Raw genomic sequence first — 20,576 nt, 5'->3', positions numbered from 1 at the left:
TCGTAATCAACGTCAGAAAATGTCCTCTTTTATGGAGGATGCGTCACACATTTCGGTTTCGTGGGAAATTATACCATCTGTGCTGGATTGATCTTCACATATTAAGACCAGTTAACTTTCTCCTGAGTGCAGTTTGTGTTAATGCTCTTTTTCTCCTTATCTTTCTCTCTCTTGTTTCTCTCAGAGCCACGGCAACACATCGGGGACAGATCCTTTTTAAGGATGCGCTGGCCCAACAGCTCTGTGAGCAAGGAGGTGAGTAGCGTCAGCAGAGAAGTATGAAAAAATAAATATAAAGAATACTGCAACTTGCAGGAAGATATTTATTTGTGGATAGACATATATGTTGACACACACATGTGCTGCGACATATATACATACCAAACACCCTTCTCACCTCCCATTACTGTCCATCATATGCACAGATTGTCAGAATATGGATAACACATTATGGTCGATGTGCTGCTTCTTCTTGACAGTGGCATCGCTGTACTTCCTGGCTCTCTGTCTGCCTAATGATGTAGCCGGAGCCAGAGATATTTGGATGTCCTATATTGCCAGCTTAATTTCAGCTTATGCTAAACTCATCTTTTTACTTCTCTCTCTTTCTCGCTCTCTCTCACTCTCTCACTCTCTGCCGGAGATTTGCGCTTTATGGCCGACACTTCTTACATCCACTTTCTGTGACAGCCTTAAGTAGCTATTGACAGTGTAGTCCCACTCGGCATGCTGAGTGTGTATAATTGCTTGTTTACAGGGAAGAAGCCTCAACCTCACTCAAGAACTCCTCCTTGTAGATCAAGTGTGACTTTTAATGCTGAAAGTGGAGAAGTACACTAACTGCTGCTGGGGTCTTTTTGCAAACTCTTTCAGGGGGAAAACAACAACATTTCAGCCTCAAGGCATACTTAGTCTTCATTAGAAAATAAATAACCTCAGCGGCGGGTCTCTGAGGGCTCTTCATTTCTCGTATGTCCCTCAGCAGGTCATTGGAGACACGACCGATGACTGGAGTACATGCAAGGAAGAAAGTGCTCAACTGCATGGCCTAATGCCAATTAGAAAAGATGGCGCCAAGAGCCTTCAGTGAGGCCTAGAAGGGTGACAGAAAGAGAGCGACATGGCTCTTCTCCTCTGTCTCCTTGCCTGAGAGCTCATCCTCTCACTACCACTGACACACTGCCCCAGTGTTCTCCCTCTGCAAATGAAATATCTGTAGCCAGCAACAGTCCCTTAGTTGTGCGGTGCCAAGGCCCTGCAGTGTCACACTGACACACAACGACAGAAGACAAGCTGGAAAACTGAGATTTAGACCTCACAAGCCCTTGTAGGTGGCCTTGTAGTTGTGAATGGGAGCAAACGGAGAAACTAACAGTGAGGAAATGTAAGAAATGTAATCTCCAGAGACAATGTACGGGTGGGAGAGGTAGGACTAGTGGTGACCATGATATGGGAAACATGTACATTCCTAAAACTTGCAAAAGTGACAAAGGGACAAAGATAGTGAGATGAAGAGATATACCATTATTATTATAAATATTATATATATACATATATATATATAACTTCTACCTGCACGAAGGAGAGGCCGCGGGTAGAAGCACCAGCACCCCCAGGTGCAGCAGCATCAACAGCGCTGTGGCTACTTTATGATGAATATGACTGTAAATGTAAAAAAAAAAAAGTAACACAATCAGCATTTCACTCCCCAGACGCACATAATCCTCTGTGGGAAAGGGGTCATCAGAAAGTCCTTAGATTCTAGGTTCTAGGTGAGACGCTAGCTTCACTGACCAATCACAGAGCATGTTAATGGTCCCGCAGGCCCTGTGACCAATCACGCGTCTAGGGTCTCCTGAAGGCTCTTCCAAGTTTAACAAGGCTAATTTTACATAGATAAAGAGAAGTGAAATGTGATTGGATAAAAAATGCTCAATCCATTAACGGTGTTAATTATTTGATCATTTGTGAAAAACAATTACATTATAAAAAAAAGTTATCGTGCGGTGCCCAAATATCTCAGAAAATATTACAGAAACTAACTTAGAAACTGCTGAGGTAAAAAAAATATACATACCTCAGGCAGGTGAGGCAGAGGCCTTTGGCCTTCTCTCTTCCGGTGGGATCAAATAGGCTACCATCCCAAATTAAGCAGCACAGTGGCAAAGAGAGTGCAAGCTGCTTTGAGCAAAGTTACTTCAAATCTAGGTATTAGCATTCAAAGTGGAATAAAAGATATACGGGGCCAGCTCAAGCCACTTCAGAGGTTCATATGCTTAAGACTCGAGCTTTGAAAAGCTGGAGAAATTAAAGCTATCTAAAGCAGGGTTGTGATCCATGGAGTAGAGGGCGGGAAGGAGGAAACGAGAAAGGAAGTGATGGAGAGAAAAAGGGCAGGCTGCTCAAACAAGAAGGCAATCGGGGGCGATCAGCCAGGGTGAAGACTTTCAAGAACAAATGGGCACATTAGCCATGGAGATGAAAAATAGAGGGTGACATTGGAGTGTAAATTTCAGCTTAGCATGATAAAGATATGGAGATATATATATATATTATAATGTAAATAAGTGATCTAAGGATAAAGAAAGAAGAGGAGAGGTATAAGCCTTTAACTCAGGGTTTGACATGCAGCACTTTGCCTCTCTGTAACAGAAAGCTTCCCTGAGTGTTCACAAAGACAGGTGTTTGTTGTAATGTTTCCTCTCTAGGGCCCCTAAAAGCCTGCTGAGACCTATGCAAAGGCTGGATCTGTGTGTGTGTGTGTGTGTGTGTGTGCGTGTGTGTGAAATGATCTCTCTAGCGGTGTTGGGGGCTGCCTGGTCCCAGACACACTCCTCTAACAGCCCCTCTCTGCTTTGCATGTACTCCTCCTCACCCCATTCCTTCATTTAATGTTCCATTCATCCCTCCAACTTCTCTCCCAGTTTGTTTTGATCGACACCCCATTACGGTATTCAACAACCTGCACAGAGGAATACCCATATTTTGTCCTTACTTGTGGATTCAGAAGACAAAACTAATGGTTGTCTGCTGCAACCAAATTAAATGCACGGCACAACGGAGAAGTTCCTGGCACCAATCAGCACATTGCCAAATCGTTTGGACAGGCTTCTAGAGATACTTTAAAGCATGATGCGGCACAATGCAAATTACGGCACACTTTTAAACGACTGCAAGTACACGAACTGACAGGCAGGAAGTCGAAACAGAAGTACATTCCCACTTCTACTGAGCGACCATAAAAAGTCTTATTAAGTCCATACAGGAGGAGCCAAGGTGGAGAATGAGGAGAGGTAGGGGTGGGCGAGGAAGGGGTGCTGTGTGCAAGAGGGTGGAGGATTGTGGGTGTTCAATGGCGCTGCAGGCCGTCCATCAGCTCTATCTCCTGACAGCAGTCCTTGCTTTCTGCCCGGCATCGCCAGGTCCTCTCATTTCCACTGAGGGAATAAATCAGGTCTTTATGGGCCTGGCCGAGTGCACTGCACCCCAGATGGATTATTAAAGGGACATATAACTCAAAGAGGCCACTGCTCCCTGAGGGACGCCTGATCACAGCCCAACAGAGGAACGACGAGTGGCCTCCCCTCTCCCACCTCCTCGCCACCCACCCAGTCTGCCAGCCAGCCTGCTTGCCTGGCTGAACGCCGGCTCGCCTGACATCCCTCATCGTTCACCAGCAAGAAACCTTGAGACTCCGCTATCCAGTCTATATCTCTTCCCCTCTTGCGTCCTGACTGTCTCCTCTAGCACTCTTTTCTCCACTTCTTCTCGTCTCTCATCCCAGTCTTCCTTTATGTTCATCTTAAGCTGATATTTTCCTCTTTTGCTTATGTGTCTTTGTGTCATTTGAGTTGGAATTACCTTAATTATGAGACTTCAGCAAGCAAGGTGGGATGTGTGAATGAATATGCGGTGTGTTTCTCTAATACAATGGCAGCAAAGAGATGTTTGTCAAAGAAGACAAACAAAAAAAACCCCACCAAAACTGCATGTTTTATAAGCCTGTCCTCATGTTTTTAGACTCTTGGTCCAACTCCTTAATTCCATTTTGAAGAAATCTCATCTTTACCTTGGATTCCACTTTACTTATAAACACAGCTAGAAAAGGTAAAACGGAGATTGGAAAATAGTCTTTTTCCTTTGCTGGTCTCCTCTCCACTCACTATGATTATTGTAATGATGCCAATTGAAGCCCAAACAAAGGCCCTGGTTTTCGCTGAGTGGAGTGAAGTGGCTCCTATCTGACATTGGAGAAGCATTTCCCTTCTCGTCATTGTAAAAGGAAAAACAACAGCATCCTGCATCCTGGTGAGTCTGTAATTGCAACCGCCAGTTAGACGGGAGCAACGCAACTTCAAACGCGGTTAGAGTCGTCAAGGATGTGAGTCAGACGAGAGGGAAGAAGAGCAAACGAGAAGAGAACAAGGGAGATTGGAAGAGCCGGTGCAGTTTACGCGGTAGGGAGAAAAATCTGAGAAAGAGAGGAGATTAGAGCTGGTAGATGGAAAGAAGAGGGGGAGAAGATTTAACATGACTTGTGCCCTGCGCTCTTTGTGCCGATATGTCTGAGTCTGCCAAAGCTTATGCTCATTTAGTCCCCCCCCCCTCCACCCCGCCACTCGTACTACACCGACCCTGCTCATCAGCACCCATCCAATTTTTGTCCCGGAGTAGTTTATTGAGAATACCCTCCTTTTTGTTGCATCTGTGTATATGTGTGCATTTGTATATTAGGGAAATAGCAGAGTTGGGTCAGCTCTGGAAGAAAAAGCTGTCTGTGTGTGTGTGTGTGTGTGTGTGTGTGTGTGTGTGTGTGTGTGTGTCTCTGACTGCTTGTCGGTATAAGCCCCGGCCAGGGAGATACAGGCATTAGCAGAGATGAGCTGCAAATAGAGGAGGCAGTAATTGAAGTCTTTAAGAAAGTGAGAGGGGCTTAATCCAAGTGAAATGAGCGCCACTGTCTGCTCCCGATGCGCAGAGGGTTAGGCAGAGAGAGAGAGACAGAATGGGTGCGGATGGAGGGGTGGGCACGAAGAAGAGATTGTGGTAGAAGGAAAGTGAGAGAGACAGCAGGAGAGCGTGATGAAGCGTGGAGAAAGAAAACTGTAAATGAGGCCTTTTTGGAAAGCTTGAAGGGATTATCCACCCCAAAAAAATAAAAATCTTTTGGGCCTTTCTTTCGCAAAATGGCCTCACTAGAAAGACTGAGAGAGATTTAGAAGGGTTTGTTTAAGAGAGAGAGTGTAGAGAGCAGAATACCAACCAAGCATTTATTACTGTATGTCAGTTTGAAAGGGTGGATTACCAGGAATCGGGTTTTAGTTCATGCTCCGCTCAGGTTGAGGATGTAAGATGAACAATTTCTCATGTAAACTGAGCACAAAACTGAATTTCTTTTTTTTTTTTTATTACAGTTTAATAGGAATGTTAATAGGGTACAAGAAACATGAGAGAGTTGCACATGTTGGGATTGATAGCTCCTCTAAACATGTTTTGAATCAGCCATTTGGAGGATTATAGGGTGAGGAAGGGAGAGAGCAAGGGAGACAGAGTGGGAGTAAGAGGGCCCTTTGATCTGCTTTTAATGGGCTTCATCGTGGAGCTCGGGCTCCAGCCATGGAGCTGAGCATCAGGGCCCACCAGAGCGGCAGCAACAGTCGCAGCCATTGAACCGCCCAGCTCCGTCACACAGGCCACTAAGACTCCAACTTTTGCCGTCAGCATGAAACTTTTCCATCACTCTTTGAATAGTAAATCCATTTCTAAGTGCCCGGCATTTGGATCCAATGGGAAGAAATTACAGCTTGAGCTCCAAATAAAGAGCCATTTGCAGAGCCATTACGATAGTAAGAAATCTTTTTTTTTAATAATCCCCCCCCCCTTTCTTGATTCATACTTCGTTGTTTATGAGGGGTTTTAGGTGGGCTTCTCAAATGTAAGCCCCTCTCTCAGTGGAAATTTTAAAACCGCTGCGAGGTTTCCAAGAAACTCTTAAGTTACTTGAAACTTTTGAATGAGAGCGTTATCTCAGTGTGTTTTATCAGGTGGGCAGACTCATCCTTGAATGGAGAATACTGCGGCAGATTATCCGTCTCTTCTGTCTGGAGTAAGGCTGTCTTAAAAAAAAAAAAAGCCTACCAGAGTAAAAAAAAGCTCAAAGGGATTGAAGGATCACATGTTCACTAAGGTTAAAGCCGCTGTGCCAAACCCAACAGGGACTGATGAGGAAACAATTTTAAATTAAAATTCTCTAATATGAGCAACATAAACTCTGAAAATGTGCTGACCAAGATAAAACAAAGGTGCACTTTGCTTTATGTTCTCAGTTGCTGAATCCTCAACATACAAAAGGGAAAGTGTTGAGTTTGATTATCCCCTGGTTCATCTTTTAGTTGCTGCAAGTCTGAGTTTAGTGTATGACATCCAGCAAACTGCATTATTTGTTACACCCTCCTGTCTCTTTTTCCCTGTGTTCACCAGCTAATAAAACACCAGAACTAATCTTTCAACATGTCCTCAGTTTGATGTATTACGTCTTAAACCTCACTCGCTGCTCCATCTTTTCTGGAACGAAGGTCACCACCCAAACAGTACTTTGAAACTTTCTGTTTTTTTCTTTTCTAAAACGAGGGTGTATTCTATTGTGTTCTCAGTGATTGAGTCAGAGCCAGTGTGTTTTCTTAAACCCATGTTTGATTCATTAAGTCTGCACACTCACCACCTCCCCGCCCCTCTCAGAGCTGTGTATCCCCTGGGACAGATTGATGGTTAAGTGTGTTTGCTAGGCACTAGCCACAGATTAGAGCACACAGGCGCCTCTGGGGGTGGATGGCGGTTAATTGGCATTGAACCGTTAATCATGGCCGCCCGGCCTTTCATTACTGAAAGGAATTAACATCAGCAGCCAGGAGACTGCCGCCGCGGCCGGCCAGGACACAGAGAAAGTTTGTTTTACTCAAAGATGATTTAGGAATGGGCACATTTTGCTGCGCTGAATGACCATTGCACACTTTTTCCCCATACAATTAAGTATGTACACTGCACTGATAGAAAAAGTTGGTGTAGTCTGTACATTTACTTTTGTTCATACATTAACATGAAGGTTCAGTCCTACACTTCCACTGCTCTCAAGCTGCCTTCTCGAACAAACCGCCTGTAAATTAGGTTTAGGCTTGGCATCAGACTCTTCATGTGAATTCTAGACGTTAACTCACAATATTTCCTTTCTTCTCCGTTTCTGTTCCAGCTCCAACCGAGTCCCCACTGAGACCGAGTCTTGGTGAGTTTGCGTGCTTGTCTTTTGATATTCTACGCACACAGGTAATTGCAACGTTCAATGCACGGTATCACACAGGCCGTGTCTAACTGTGAGCATGTGGTGTTTCCGCGCAGTGGAGCTCCATGGGAAACATGCTGTGCTGCGTGACGACTTTGACTCGAACCTACAAGGAGAGCTGGACCCGAGCATCTGGTAGGTGAAAAGGTTACGACTCTTCTTGTAATATAAAGAGTTCAATCACTTTGTAAATCTTCGATGTGCTCCCTTGATACGTCTTGCTTTTTTGTTGTTGTTATAACTCAGTTTCCTCTCCCCTCCTCACAGGTCTGAGTGCAGTAACTGTGAGGTGGGAGAGCAGTGTGGTGTACTGATGCACGGCAGAGCGGTCACTTTCTGTGAGCCCTTTGGAGAGCGAGAGCTGGTAACTGCCACGTGTAACCACAACGCAACCACTGCACATTTTACGGCCCGTTGACCATACAAACCTAAACCGACCGCTGGTTAGCCACAACCACAGCCACAGGGAATTACAGCGTATGAGCTGCGACCACAGTAGAAGATAATGTTTTAACATCTGCATCTCTATAAGCGCTGCACAAATGTCTACATTACACTACTGAACAACTCAAGCAAACATGAAGCCGCATGTCATTAGTTGTGTTAGTTGGTTATACAACTTTGTACATAGCAACTTTTTTTTTAATCATCTGCCAACTTTAACTCCAAATATCTGCAAAACTAGCTTCTCAAACAATCTTCAATTTACAGTCGTGAAATACAGCAGTATCAGGACGCTGCCTGGCATGCAGTGTGGCACATACACACACACATTTAAACAATGCCAACACACACCCATACACTCATAATTGCTTATCAAACCACTTCATGCTCTCTGTCTATCTTTACAATGTTGATTTCAGACTGTTTATTTGGCTGTAAGAGATGAAAGCCAGTCAACAGCAGAGACGTGTTTAGTGCCTCATGAGTCTATTTACTTTTCTGATAAACAGTTGCTTTGTCTGTCACTGCTCCAAATGTTTGATGCCGCTGCCTGGCAGCTTCTCTGTCAAGTGCCACACGCGAGCACATCCAAAAACACAAAAACGCTTACACACAGAACGGCTCAGATTTAATATCACTGACAATGAGAACATCTATTCAAGTCCACACAGCCTTTCCTATGCTTCTCAGAGAGTGTCTGTGTCACACACACACACAAACACACACGCACACACACACTTCTAGTCTAGTTGTGTTTTATATATATATACGCTATACTCACCTCCAGGGGTTGAAGTTCTCACCCTTCTGCAGAGATGTGGCAACATGTTGAAAAACACTTCACACACTTTTTGTTGCATGCAAGTAGAACAAACTTCAAACTTTTCACCCCAGCGAAACAAAGTTAAAACACTTATATAACGTTCAGTTAAGGTTTTGATTATTTATGGGTGATATCCTAAACAGCTGTGTGTATCTTCCCCAGACCACTGTACCTCTCAACACGAGCACGGCCTCAGTCCTGCAGTTTGCCCTGGGTGAGTATTAAATCTCTACAAACACTGCAAACGATACGTGAAAACAGATTTTGTTATAACAGCCTTTTATACAGTGTGAGGCCTTTTGAACCCTGTTCAAATATCTTAAACCCTGCGTGCACAGTGTTTGTCTGCCAGAACAATAGATCCCTGTGTCATCCTCAGGAAATCACCGTGGTTTGTCCTATTTCATGCCAGTGTGGGTTTTCCCTCTCTCTCTCTCTCTCTCTCTCTCTCTCTCTCTCTCTCTCTCTCTCTCTCTCTGCCTCTCCTATCACAATGATGAATTATTTAAAATATTCTGGAAAGACACCCAGAAGGTCATGGCAGAGTTTTTAGAGAACGTGTCATGTTGTATTTTTCATGTCCATTACATGTATCCCCCAATTCTCATGGGAACATGACTGGGAGGAAATGAGAGTACATACTGTAACGGTACAACCACCCCCCCCATCCACACCCCTCACATCCCCCAAACCTCCCCCTCTGTGTGTCTCTTTCGCTTTTTTTAAAACAATTTCTCGTCCTGTCTGGCTGTGCTCTCGTTTGCAGGTCATTAATATGAGTTTGTGATGCAGTAGTGTTGTGTATGGAGCCGGTTAATGCCCGGCTGTATTCAGTGGGGATGGGCCAGCACGGCAGGATGCAGACGCTGCACACCGTCGAGCGTTGTAGGAAATGGGGGAGAACAGGGGAGGGGGGAGGAAAAGGTGGAGTGTGGGGGGTTAGCCTACTTCGTCCATTAGCCACCTTTGATCCTACCAGCTACCACGGCACCCCCACAAACCCACACACATGCACACATGTACAGACAGTGTCAAGCTCTAGTCTAGGCTATAGCGTCTCTGGTCCTCCATCGGCTCCTCTGATCACCTCTGCATACTTCTCTCAGCCCTGTTGAGCTGCTGATCACTTACTTCCACCACGACACCGTTTAGACACCATTTTCCACTCGGCTAAAGGGCGAACGTGGGAGCAATCAGTCAGAAGGAGCCACCGGGCCGGCCCGGCTGCCCCTCAGGGTATACGAAGGATCATTGCCCTGCTGATGAAAAAAAGGAAACTCGCTCACACTTTCGGTAGCTGTTCCCTCAACAAGAGTGTTAACTGTCATATATGTCTGTCCTCTGTGTGCATTTATCTTCCCCAGGCTCGGGCTCCTGCCGGTTCAGTTACTCAGACCCCAGCATCACTGTGTCATACAGCATAAGTGGTAACGCCAACACCTCAGATGACTGGATCACACTGGAGAAGATCAGGTCTCTTTCTCTCTCTCTCTCTCTCTCTCTCTCTCTCTCTCTCTCTCTCTCTCTCTCTCTCTCTCTCTCTCTCCTCTTCTTCCTTCTTCCTCATCCATCCCACAGTCCTTCCATCTGTTATGAACACTCGTCCACGCTTTTTTTCCCCCCTCATTCACACCTCCCCCTCTCAATTTGTCATTCCTCTCCTGTTGGTTTCTCTATGATCCCCCTGTTTTTCATCCCTCTATCCCTGCCTTCTCTCTCTCTCTCTCTCTCTCTCTCTCTCTGTTTAATCAGCTCAGAGGGAGAACAGAGGCATAATGTAATGATCTACAATATTTTATATTCTAACTACAATATTTAGCTGCAGTAAGTGGATGTTGTACTTGCTTGTGGACAGAGAAACCAACTCCTAAATCAGTGAGTCCAACATACTTGGACTCATCCTGAAACCTGCTTTTTCGCTCTCAGTTTCAATCCACCATAAGGACAAATAGTGTCTCTCCATATGTGTCTATTTCAGCCTCATTTAAATGTTTAATTAGGATTATTTAGTGTGTAAACATTGAACACATTTAATTACATAAACACAGCCATCACACACAAGACCCTCATGTTATGTGTTTCTTCTCTAGAGCTCCAACCAACAGCAGCACTGTCGTCCACCTGCTTCCTCTGCCGCATCAGTCCAAGGCTGATGGAGTTCGTCTCCGCTGGTCTCAGGAGGTCCCCCACGGCCCCGAAGGCTATGAGTCCTGCTGGGGGCTTGACAACGTTCTGCTGGTTAATGCTGCCCACAGACCACCCCTCATGGAGGATAACTTGGACCCTCCAGACACTGCCAACTGGCTCTTCTTCCCTGGAGCTACTGTGAAGGTGCACCGCTAAATCAGCGGCCATTGACATGGATTTACTTCTTTACACAGATATTTAAATTACAAAGAAATAGGATAGATTGATCAGTCCAATTAATAAACTCACTGGTGCCTGAAAGACAGCGTTTCAACTTTTGATTTGCTGCATGAGGAGAAAGGGAAGAACATTTCCACATTAAAGACACTGCTTTTTAAAAGTGGTAACCTGTTGCTCTTGTTAACACCCGTGTTCTTATTCGCCAGCATGCCTGTCAGTCCGATGGCAATGCCCTGTATTTCAACGGTGGTGAGGGAGTTGGCCACAGCTTCGCCTCCACCAGAGACATTGACCTGCATCGTGAGGAGGGAAGGAGCTACTGGGAGGAAGACTTTGAAAGCCCACCATCAAAGTAAGCCAAGATGATGACATATGAACACAGCCAACTCAAACCCACGGAAACGTTATCCTTGATAAATGTAGGGCTTGGATGAGAGAGAGTTAACACAGGTAATTATTTTGGGAGCATGTCAGTGCTCTGGTATTTCCCTGTGTGTGTCTATGCACATGCTTTGACACCTGTCACTTGTCATATGCCAAGGGATGCGACATGCAGCGTGTTGTACAAGTGTAAGTCAAGCCTGGGGGCTGACACAGGTGAGTGCCATGCCTCTGACTGCTGCAGAGACAGCAGTCCATCTGTTCAGATTGAGACACACACACACACACACACTCTTGCTTTCAAACACATACTGGCCAGCAGACAGCAAGGTAACACAGTCGGAGGCACTGCAAGAGGCAGAGCGATAAAAGCAGAGAGGTGATAGATAGTGTTACTGCCAGAGAGTAATTAACAGACCTCATGCACCAGGTCTGTCAGTTCGCCTTTTCATTAATGAGCGGCATCTACAACAGGAGGGTGTTTCTCCGGCCGACCCACCCCCTCACACTTCTCTGCAGCACGCCAACACGCTACACTGCATGCTATCTCTCGCCTATCCGGCGTCATGGGCTGACACACATGTGTGAGGTAGACAGGGAGAGATTGCTCGTGTTAAGGCGACTTTCTACTAAGTGTCATTTACCCAATACTGGCTGTGACAGACTCCAGGAAAGCGAAGGGGAGCGAAAGAGAAAGAGGCAGTGGAGGTAGAGGAACACAGGAGAGGGCTGACACACTGAGTTAACTTCTGTCACTGCTAATGAGGATCCTCCACTGTGCAGAAATATGTGTGTGTGTGTGTGTGGGTGTGTGTTTTTGTTCGTGTGAGTCCTGTTCCAGGTGATTTATACTGTATTACTGGCATTGTGTGTTTGTTTACGGGCAGGTTGCAAATTACGGCAACTGTTTACTGACTTCCGTAATACTCCAGGGGGAGATGCCGTGTTAAAGAGGCAATCTCTAAACGCAGGTGTTTGCATCCTATGATTTGCATGTGCCATTAGGTCAATAAAGTCTCATTTGGGGGTTAATATTTGGCAAAGGTTAAGTACTTAAGATTTAGAAATAAATGAAGCTCCCCTGTTTACTTTTCTATTAACTTGACTGTAAATTCACGTTATGTTGTTATGTTCAGGCTTCTTTTCCTTCTATAACTAGACTTACCGTACTCTCAATAGTTAGTCGTTGTCCTTTTAAACTATATTCAGGCCATAAACCCTCTGACTGTATTTACAAACACATAGTTAACGTTTTAAGAGTTGTAGCATGATTGTTAAACGGCTTTAACATTTTGTTGTTTGCCATACATATTGTGTTGAGAAGCGTCTTTTTTCCTCACTAAACCCGTCCTCCCTGCCTGTGTGTTTTCCACCCAGTTGGGACATCGAGGGCGCTACCTATGGGATCCAGTGTGGAGAGATCGAGTCGGGCTCAGCTCTCGTGTTTGAGAAAGAGGGCCGGAGGAGAGTGTGCACCCCGTACCTCGACACCACGTCTTATGGAAACCTTCGCTTCCACTTTATCATGGGTATGGAAACCCCCACATTCATTTCTCTTAAACAAAGGGAAATCATCACACGAGCATGTGACACTGCATGCACATGGTGAGGCGTGTCTTTGTTTAGGTGGTGGCGACTGTGATCCCGGAGAGTCTCACGAGAACGACGTGATCCTGTTCGGGAGGTCTGAAGGCAGGAGGGAACGCGTGGCCCTCGACACCCTCCCTTACTCTTCTTACAGGGTGAGACACACACACATGTTCACACGTACACACAAATGTTTACTTGTACTTCTTTGACAATAATATACTCATATCTAGGGGTTCTGGACTGATCAAATCAACTAATTTAAAACGATCTTATTGAGCTTTAGGGTATTGTGATTGTAAAAATACAGACTTTTCACTATTTTCTATTTAGTATCTCCCCCCTGGTCGGATCTGTTCATTCTTTCATTCTCTCTTTTCCTTATCTCAGACTCCTGCGGTGGTATCGGTGGCGCTGCCCACTGAGCTACAAACACCAGTCACCCAGTTCTGCCTCGAGCAGCGGTCACATGGGGGTGCCAATCGCCATGTGTGGGCTGTGGACTTCATGCAGCTGCTGCCTGTCCTGCCTGGCACTCACACACATGTTGCCCAGTTCTCCATCAACCTCGGCTGTGGCTCCTACCAGCCCGCCAACAGGTGTGACACATTTTTAAAACTAGGTTAGGTTCTGCTTTTATCTGGAAAATATTGCCACTTTTCAGGTTGAAATCACAAAATTGGGCTCCAGCAAAGGAGACCTCCACGCGCCAAGTTTGATTCACTCATTTTGGTTTCAGTAGGGTTGATGGTGCAAAGGGAACGTAAGGGCACGACGCTTAAATGTTTCTAAACAGCTGCATCTGGAGAAATCTGAACTCAATTAGTATCTAAAAATAAGAAATGTGAGTTTGTTAAGATCGTGTTACATTTCTTCTGAGTATTTAAATCCCAGAGTTTCAAATGTATTAAATTGGGCAGTGCTTTTTAATAAAATAGTGGAAGTGGTAAAGGGACTTTACAGTAGAGTCTCAGAAGACATCCTTTACTTTTTCTTGTCTAATCTAAATTAGAGCACTCGGGTCATTTTACTTTATTTTAGTTAGACAATTAAAATGTTGAGATAAGACATTCTTCTGTTGTTTTCCATTAGCGTGAGTCTGGAGTTTTCCACTAACCACGGTCGCTCCTGGTCACTGCTCCACACCGAGTGTCTACCAGAGCTCTGTGCTGGACCCCATCTACCTCACAGCACCATCTACTCCTCTGACAACTACAGCGGGTATGGATTAGTCTGGATTAGCAAATGTTTGTGTGACTTATACGTATGTATCAGTCAGTCACTTTGGATACATGCATAATGTAGTTTGTCTCTCCAGGTGGACCAGAATCACCATCCCTCTGCCCAACGCTGCTCTGACTGACACAACACGTTTTCGCTGGAAACAGGCTGGCACGGGATTGGGCAACATGTGGGCGATAGACAATGGTTAGTACTTTACATACAGGTCACATGGTTTTTTGTTTTCACACCAAAAATGACGTCCAAATTCTCCTTCATAATAATTTGTTTAGGGTCACAGACATTTTTTTTATTACAGCTTATCTCAGTATTTAAAAATGTTTAGTTTTGCATTCAAATCCAAATATTTAATGATCTGATTATGTAATTTCCATGCCTGTGTTTTGCTTCAGTGTATCTTGGTCCAGCCTGCCTTCGTTTCTGCTCTGGGAGAGGACATTGTTCTCGCACAGGCTGCAAGTAAGGATCTGCTTTTTATTAAACCAAATAAATCCAAAGTCTCTCCTTCAAAAACGAGTCTGCTCATTATCCACCTAATGCCTTACAGCACCAATCACCATTCAAAGTTAATCAAATTGTATTATGGTTATGATTTATTAATGGATTTTCATTATCACTGTCTTTTTTTTCTCATTTATATCCTTCACTTTTCTAATGTCTTCCTCTCCTCTCTTCCTCACTCTCTCTCCACCTCCCAGATGTGACCCAGGCTTCAGTGGTCCAGCCTGTGAGCTTGCCTCCCAGACCTTCCCGGCTTTCCTGTCGGAGGGTTTCTCCAGCACACGCCTCTCCTCCTACCACAGCTTCTCCTCGCTTCGTGGCGCTGAGGTCAGCTTTGGTTGCGGGGTGCTGGCCAGCGGCAAGGCCTTGGTCTTTAACAGAGACAGCCGGAGACACTTGGTTACCTCTCCACTAGACAGTTCCCAGGCCAGGTAATGAAAGAGCTGATACAAAACAAGATCATGAATAAAAAACAACAAAAGCATACAGACACAAACATAGACATGAGGAAACTCACATGTAAAACGCTCGTGTAAAAACTTGCTCATGTTCAGCATGCACACAAACCGATTTTGAATCTGCTGATTTTGCCACAGATTTCTTTGTAAAACTCTGGCTTGTCTTCATCATCCGCCTTTACTTCTGATTAATACTGCAAATGTTCCAGGCAGTCAGCTCCCCACACTCCTTCTTCGTCAATCCCTCTTTCCCTCATACTCTGGGTTCCTGTGCTGGGAGATGGATTGTGATCATGGAGGGGACTGCAGATGAGAGGAGTGATGAAAGGAGGGGATGAAAATGTGAGGGAGAAAGATAGAGAGGGAACGGTGAAGTTAGATATGGCATCTGTGTTAGATTGATTATGCCTGTTGAAACTCTCAGTGTGCCACCTGATGGCCATATTTAATGCCAGTTTCCTGGCTGATTGAGTGAACAGCTGCCTGAAAGAGGAAACAGCATCGCTATTGAAGCACTGCTCAGCCAAGGACAGAAAGAGCTGGAGCGTGACTGGCAGCCCAAGAAAAATGATAGGAATTACAATAAATATTACATTAGTATATATGATAATATGTCAAAACAAAGCAGAACACAAACAAGGATGAAAACGTGTGCTACGGTGGAACTGTGTACCGCAAACACGGACACATGGAAGTGAACTCTCATTTTCTCTCTGTCTGTCTTGCTCATTATTTCTTTTCACCTCCTCTCATCTAATTTTGCCCTCATTTATTTAATCATCCCATCCATCATCCCGCCACCTCTCTCCTACTTCTCTACTCTGCATGGCTGTCTTTTTGCCTTCACGAGCACTCACCTTACTTTTCCTTCTTCTCATTCATCAACCTGCCCTCTTCTCTTTTTCTTTCACACTACGTCTGTCCTAACTGCTTCTGCTCTCTGCAGGTATCTACAGTTTACGCTTCGCCTGGGCAGCCGCAGCACCCTGAGTTCATGTCCTGCTCCGGACCAGCCAGGAGAGGGAGTCCTACTTCATTACTCCTCAGACAACGGCATCACCTGGACGCTGCTGCAGCACTACGCTTACCAAGGCTTCCATGAGCCAAGGTAACCTATGCTAAGAGTGTGTGTGTACACTTATGATTCCACGGAGATACTATGACTCCATTAACACACACAATTGCGCTGCTAATGGTGTGCTGGAGGTGTAAGCCACTGGGACCCATTGAGTCATTTAGAGCAACTTATGTGTGTAATGAAGACAAAGTGGGCTGGGTTCCAGATGCGCAGGCCGTGTATCGCCGCTGGAAAGGTCAACTGACAATAAGTCAGAGGCAAGTTTTACACAACTATCTGACCTGCAGGTGCAATTGCAGGTTGTTACAAAACACCAAGATGCAGGAATAAGGCTTGACAAAGAGAAACAAGTTTTTGGTGTCGAACAGATTGGGCATTAAGAATCTATCTAACAAGTGACGCAGATGCTTTATTCATAAATCTTGATCGTATTGACCATCTGCGTTGTGTCAAAATCTGTTTCGGATTGTCCAAGCAGACTGCAATTATACAGGCTTTAGATCCAAGTCAGAGTCTGATTCCCAGTTCAGTCAGCTTGTGTGATTAATTTAAGCTAAAATGTTTGCCATTTTGGGTATTAACCCCAAATGCACTATCCTCACATGCGAGTGAATGTGACTATGCACTACTTACTTCAAGCTAACATCCATTGTCATTGTCGATAAACATCTGTTTCATAATCTCTTTCTCCCCATCAGGATTGTGTCAGTTGAACTACCGGCCGGCGCTCGTAAGTTCGGCGTGCAGTTCCGCTGGTGGCAGCCGTACCATTCAGGACGTGGTCACGATGTGTGGGCCCTGGATGAAATCAGCATGACCTCTGTGCTGTTCAACACCATAAGTCTGGACTTCAGCAACGTGCTGGACGTCACCCAGAGTCTTGGTTTCTATCTGGGCCATGTCCAGCCCTACTGCCAGCATGACTGGACCCTCAGGTAGGAGATCAATGATCTGATACAAAGCACTGTGTTTGCCGTTATTCATCAGTGGCATTTCAAAGCTTCTGTTTAGTCTGAACATGATTGAATAGTTCAACATTCGTCTATTTACAACTTTGATTTGCAACAGTTTGTATTTTTACCTGGCTTGTCTTACGTCCTACAAACCAAAAATCATCAGATGCAACAATAATGTCATATGTTCCACTCCAGTTTCTCTGGTGAGCCCAGCCCTGGCTTCAGTATTCGTTACGTGGAAACTCAGTCAATGCAGATCGGGGCCTCCTACAGTGTTCAGTTCTCACTGGTCATGGGCTGTGGTCGGGAGCCCTCGCCACACATTGACACTCAGGTCCGCCTGGAGTTCTCCACCAATCATGGCCTCACCTGGCACCTGGTCAAAGAGGTAAGGAGCGTAAACACAGCCAACATTGTCCCCCATGTTCAGTGATTGTTGACACCGATCCTTTTCGCTTTTACAGCCAGGTTCACACCGACGATCGTTGTTTATGACTAAAACTTGTAGAAGTCGTCCTCGAGAAATGACATGGGAATGTATGATTTATTCATGATCATGAATATTGATTTATCCATTACCACCTCCGTAATAATATGTAAATAATGAGAGTCTTTAAATGTGGCACTTTGTTTCAGATGAGAAATTATTGCAATTACTTTTTATCATCCTACTATTAGCAAATACATGGCAATACTTGAATCAGCAAGCAGATTATCTTCCCATGATTCAACAAAGATTTTCTGCGATCACAACTGGCTCATAAATATTCATAAGCCACCAAAGTATCTGCCAAGATTTTTATTGCCTTTGGAATTGAATAGGGCGTAATGAGTCCTCCATCACTGAATTTTCTCTAATTCTCCCATGTGCATGAAAATGTAGTCATCTGGCAAGTGTGGAGTGTAACTCACTGAATGTCATGTACTTCTAATCCTTGCTTTTGTTCCAGTGTTCAAGGTCAGAAATACTGTAATCCAGCCTTAGCCTTTCATGTGCACACACTGAGGGGCTCATGCAGCCTCAGGGTGTGTCTGCAGTGGATCACACTGTTTCTGACAATGTTTGCAATAAAACAAAGTCCACAATGACAAATGGAAAAAGTTTGTTTTAGGAATTCTGAGTAATCAACATGAAGCAATGCCTTCCCCCTCCAACTGAGTATATGATAAAACGTGTATTTTAATGAACGCTGTTATTTCTTTCACCCAGGCCTGTCTGCCTGGAATGCCAAGCTGCTCTGAGTTTACAGCTCCCAGTGTCTACCACCCATCAGAGTTCAAAGACTGGAGACGCATCACTTTGTCTCTGCCTCAGAAGACATGGTAAGATACGCCCATCTGTACGCTAGACATAGAAGACATGATTACGAAAGTGCCCTCTGGGATATCAAATCCTCTGATCTGATCTTTTATCTTTCATATCTTTTGTAGTTAACAAGCATAACACACCTGAGATTGAGTCGGATGTATAACACAAAGCTGAAAAAGAGGACACCAGGAAGCGTCTGCATCCATTAGTGTTAATGTCTGCATGCATAGACAGACACACACCCCTCACACACATCAATACACAGCCGGGGACATATTATTTTACATCATATTCTGATGTTTTAAAAAAGAACGTGAACCATGTTTTGCTTATAATCATTTTCACCAAGGCACTGTAACCATGAAACGACCTGTTCTTTAATACAAAACGTTCAATTGCACACTAACAAAACCTAGCAAAAAAATCATTAACATTTCCTTATATTCATCTTGAAAAACCTCAATACTATGACAATAATAAACAAATGAATAAATATTATGTATTATTGTTAACATCTCAAAACTGCGTGTGAACTGCATTTGCCAGTACGAACTACTCACTCCTCACTTAGTAATGTTGCCATGTTGGAGCGATGTCAAATGTAAAGTGAGACATACTATACCCTTTATAGTGGACTCAAAGAATCCCACAGAGCATTGTGAAAAGTGGAGTACAACTGATTGTCACTAATCGAGCTCTATCTACCATCATGCATTGCACTGAAGGAAACATGGCAGATGGACGAGAGGAGAGAGAGAGAGAGAGCCGTGTGATTGAGACAAATCCAAGAGTTGTGGCGTGGAAATAATATCTTTAATGTGATGAAAATAGCTTACAATATATATTTATTTAATGCATGTATGTCTGTATTTATTATGGGTATTAAACCAGCCGACGTTGATCTGGCACATTTTCATGATGTGACAGCAGTGAGTGTCATATTGCTGATGAGCTCACTTCACAGTCCTCTATATTGTCATCTACATAGAACTCCATAGATAGAGAGTAGGGGGTCGTGAATGAGTGAGTGATTTAGGACACAACTTATAGTTGTATAAAGATAATAACATTCTAATGTTTCAGTCTAAAGTGCAACCAGAACTGAAATAAGTCCCGGGCTGAACTGGTCATCCTGTACGCAACAGTTCCTGAGGAATACATGGACTGTTACAGCCCAAGCTCACACATGTATCAAACATATATCAACTCACACAATCACATAAACCTTCCACATGGAGCACTGTGACCTCCACCTCCATTTCATTCCGCCACCCAGCCCCTAAATAAATTGGCGGTCTAATCTCCTGCAGGGTGTGATAAAAGGTCACAGGGTCATGGCAGTAAATGATAATAAAATAGCTGGTGGCCAGTTCTGTATGATCAGGTGGTGGTCTGAGTTGATATGGGTCATCGAAGCAGCGAGCCAAGACACCTGCCTACCATAAAAAACCCAATATACCTGACTATCTACGCTCTGTAGACCATTTGTCATAGCTCGACATGCACGAGCATGTATCCACACTGCACACGCATTCACATCCACAGCCTACCTTTAGAGATGATGATGATAATTCCCTATGGCAGAAGCCCCCACCACCACCACCACACACACAAACACACACACACACACACACACACACACACACACACACACACACACACACACACACAAATAGACATTCACACATGTGATAAGGTTAATCTTTACCAGCCAGAACACTTAATCCACCAATCTCTATTCCTATAGAAGTAGATTAGTGAGTCTAACAGGATGATGTGGTTGACATTTGAGTAACCACTGTTGTGCATTTTTAACATTATGTTTGTTATTATCAGTTTCAGTATGTCATAAAATGTTATTTCGCTATAGTATAAATCAAGGTAAAATGTTTTTGTGATTGTGTACTTTCTATGTTTAGGTCCAGTGCCACACGGTTCCGCTGGATCCAAAACTACTATGGAGAGCAGGACGAGTGGGCCCTGGATGACATCTACATCGGTCAACAGTGTCCTAACATGTGCCACGGACATGGCTGGTGCGACCACGGACACTGCAGGTCAGCTTTCTCCTCAAAGATGTTCTTTATTGCTTTT

At 44.4% G+C, this 20,576-nt stretch overlaps 1 protein-coding gene across 2 annotated transcripts in view; it reads left to right on the top strand.

Moving 5' to 3' along the window:
* LOC137803806 (reelin-like) overlaps positions 1–20,576 on the top strand; it is an 86,873-nt gene that overhangs the window by 43,748 nt on the left and 22,549 nt on the right. For both annotated transcript variants that reach the window (XM_068602553.1, XM_068602552.1), the window contains exons 4-23: positions 185–255; positions 7,247–7,279; positions 7,393–7,471; positions 7,604–7,700; positions 8,766–8,817; positions 9,968–10,076; positions 10,694–10,934; positions 11,177–11,322; positions 12,729–12,880; positions 12,978–13,093; positions 13,329–13,537; positions 14,031–14,159; positions 14,257–14,366; positions 14,573–14,639; positions 14,879–15,112; positions 16,086–16,247; positions 16,916–17,152; positions 17,369–17,561; positions 18,384–18,496; positions 20,402–20,539. In XM_068602553.1, the coding sequence (XP_068458654.1) occupies positions 185–255; positions 7,247–7,279; positions 7,393–7,471; positions 7,604–7,700; positions 8,766–8,817; positions 9,968–10,076; positions 10,694–10,934; positions 11,177–11,322; positions 12,729–12,880; positions 12,978–13,093; positions 13,329–13,537; positions 14,031–14,159; positions 14,257–14,366; positions 14,573–14,639; positions 14,879–15,112; positions 16,086–16,247; positions 16,916–17,152; positions 17,369–17,561; positions 18,384–18,496; positions 20,402–20,539 (2,688 nt within the window). The remainder of the gene's footprint in view (positions 1–184; positions 256–7,246; positions 7,280–7,392; positions 7,472–7,603; positions 7,701–8,765; positions 8,818–9,967; positions 10,077–10,693; positions 10,935–11,176; positions 11,323–12,728; positions 12,881–12,977; positions 13,094–13,328; positions 13,538–14,030; positions 14,160–14,256; positions 14,367–14,572; positions 14,640–14,878; positions 15,113–16,085; positions 16,248–16,915; positions 17,153–17,368; positions 17,562–18,383; positions 18,497–20,401; positions 20,540–20,576) is intronic.

The sequence above is a fragment of the Clinocottus analis genome, unplaced genomic scaffold, assembly GCF_023055335.1.
Source record: "Clinocottus analis isolate CAN_PGR_092001 unplaced genomic scaffold, fCliAna1.0.p SCAF_6, whole genome shotgun sequence".
In the NCBI taxonomy this organism is placed as follows: domain Eukaryota; kingdom Metazoa; phylum Chordata; class Actinopteri; order Perciformes; family Cottidae; genus Clinocottus; species Clinocottus analis.
This window is presented reverse-complemented; position numbering and strand designations above follow the sequence as displayed.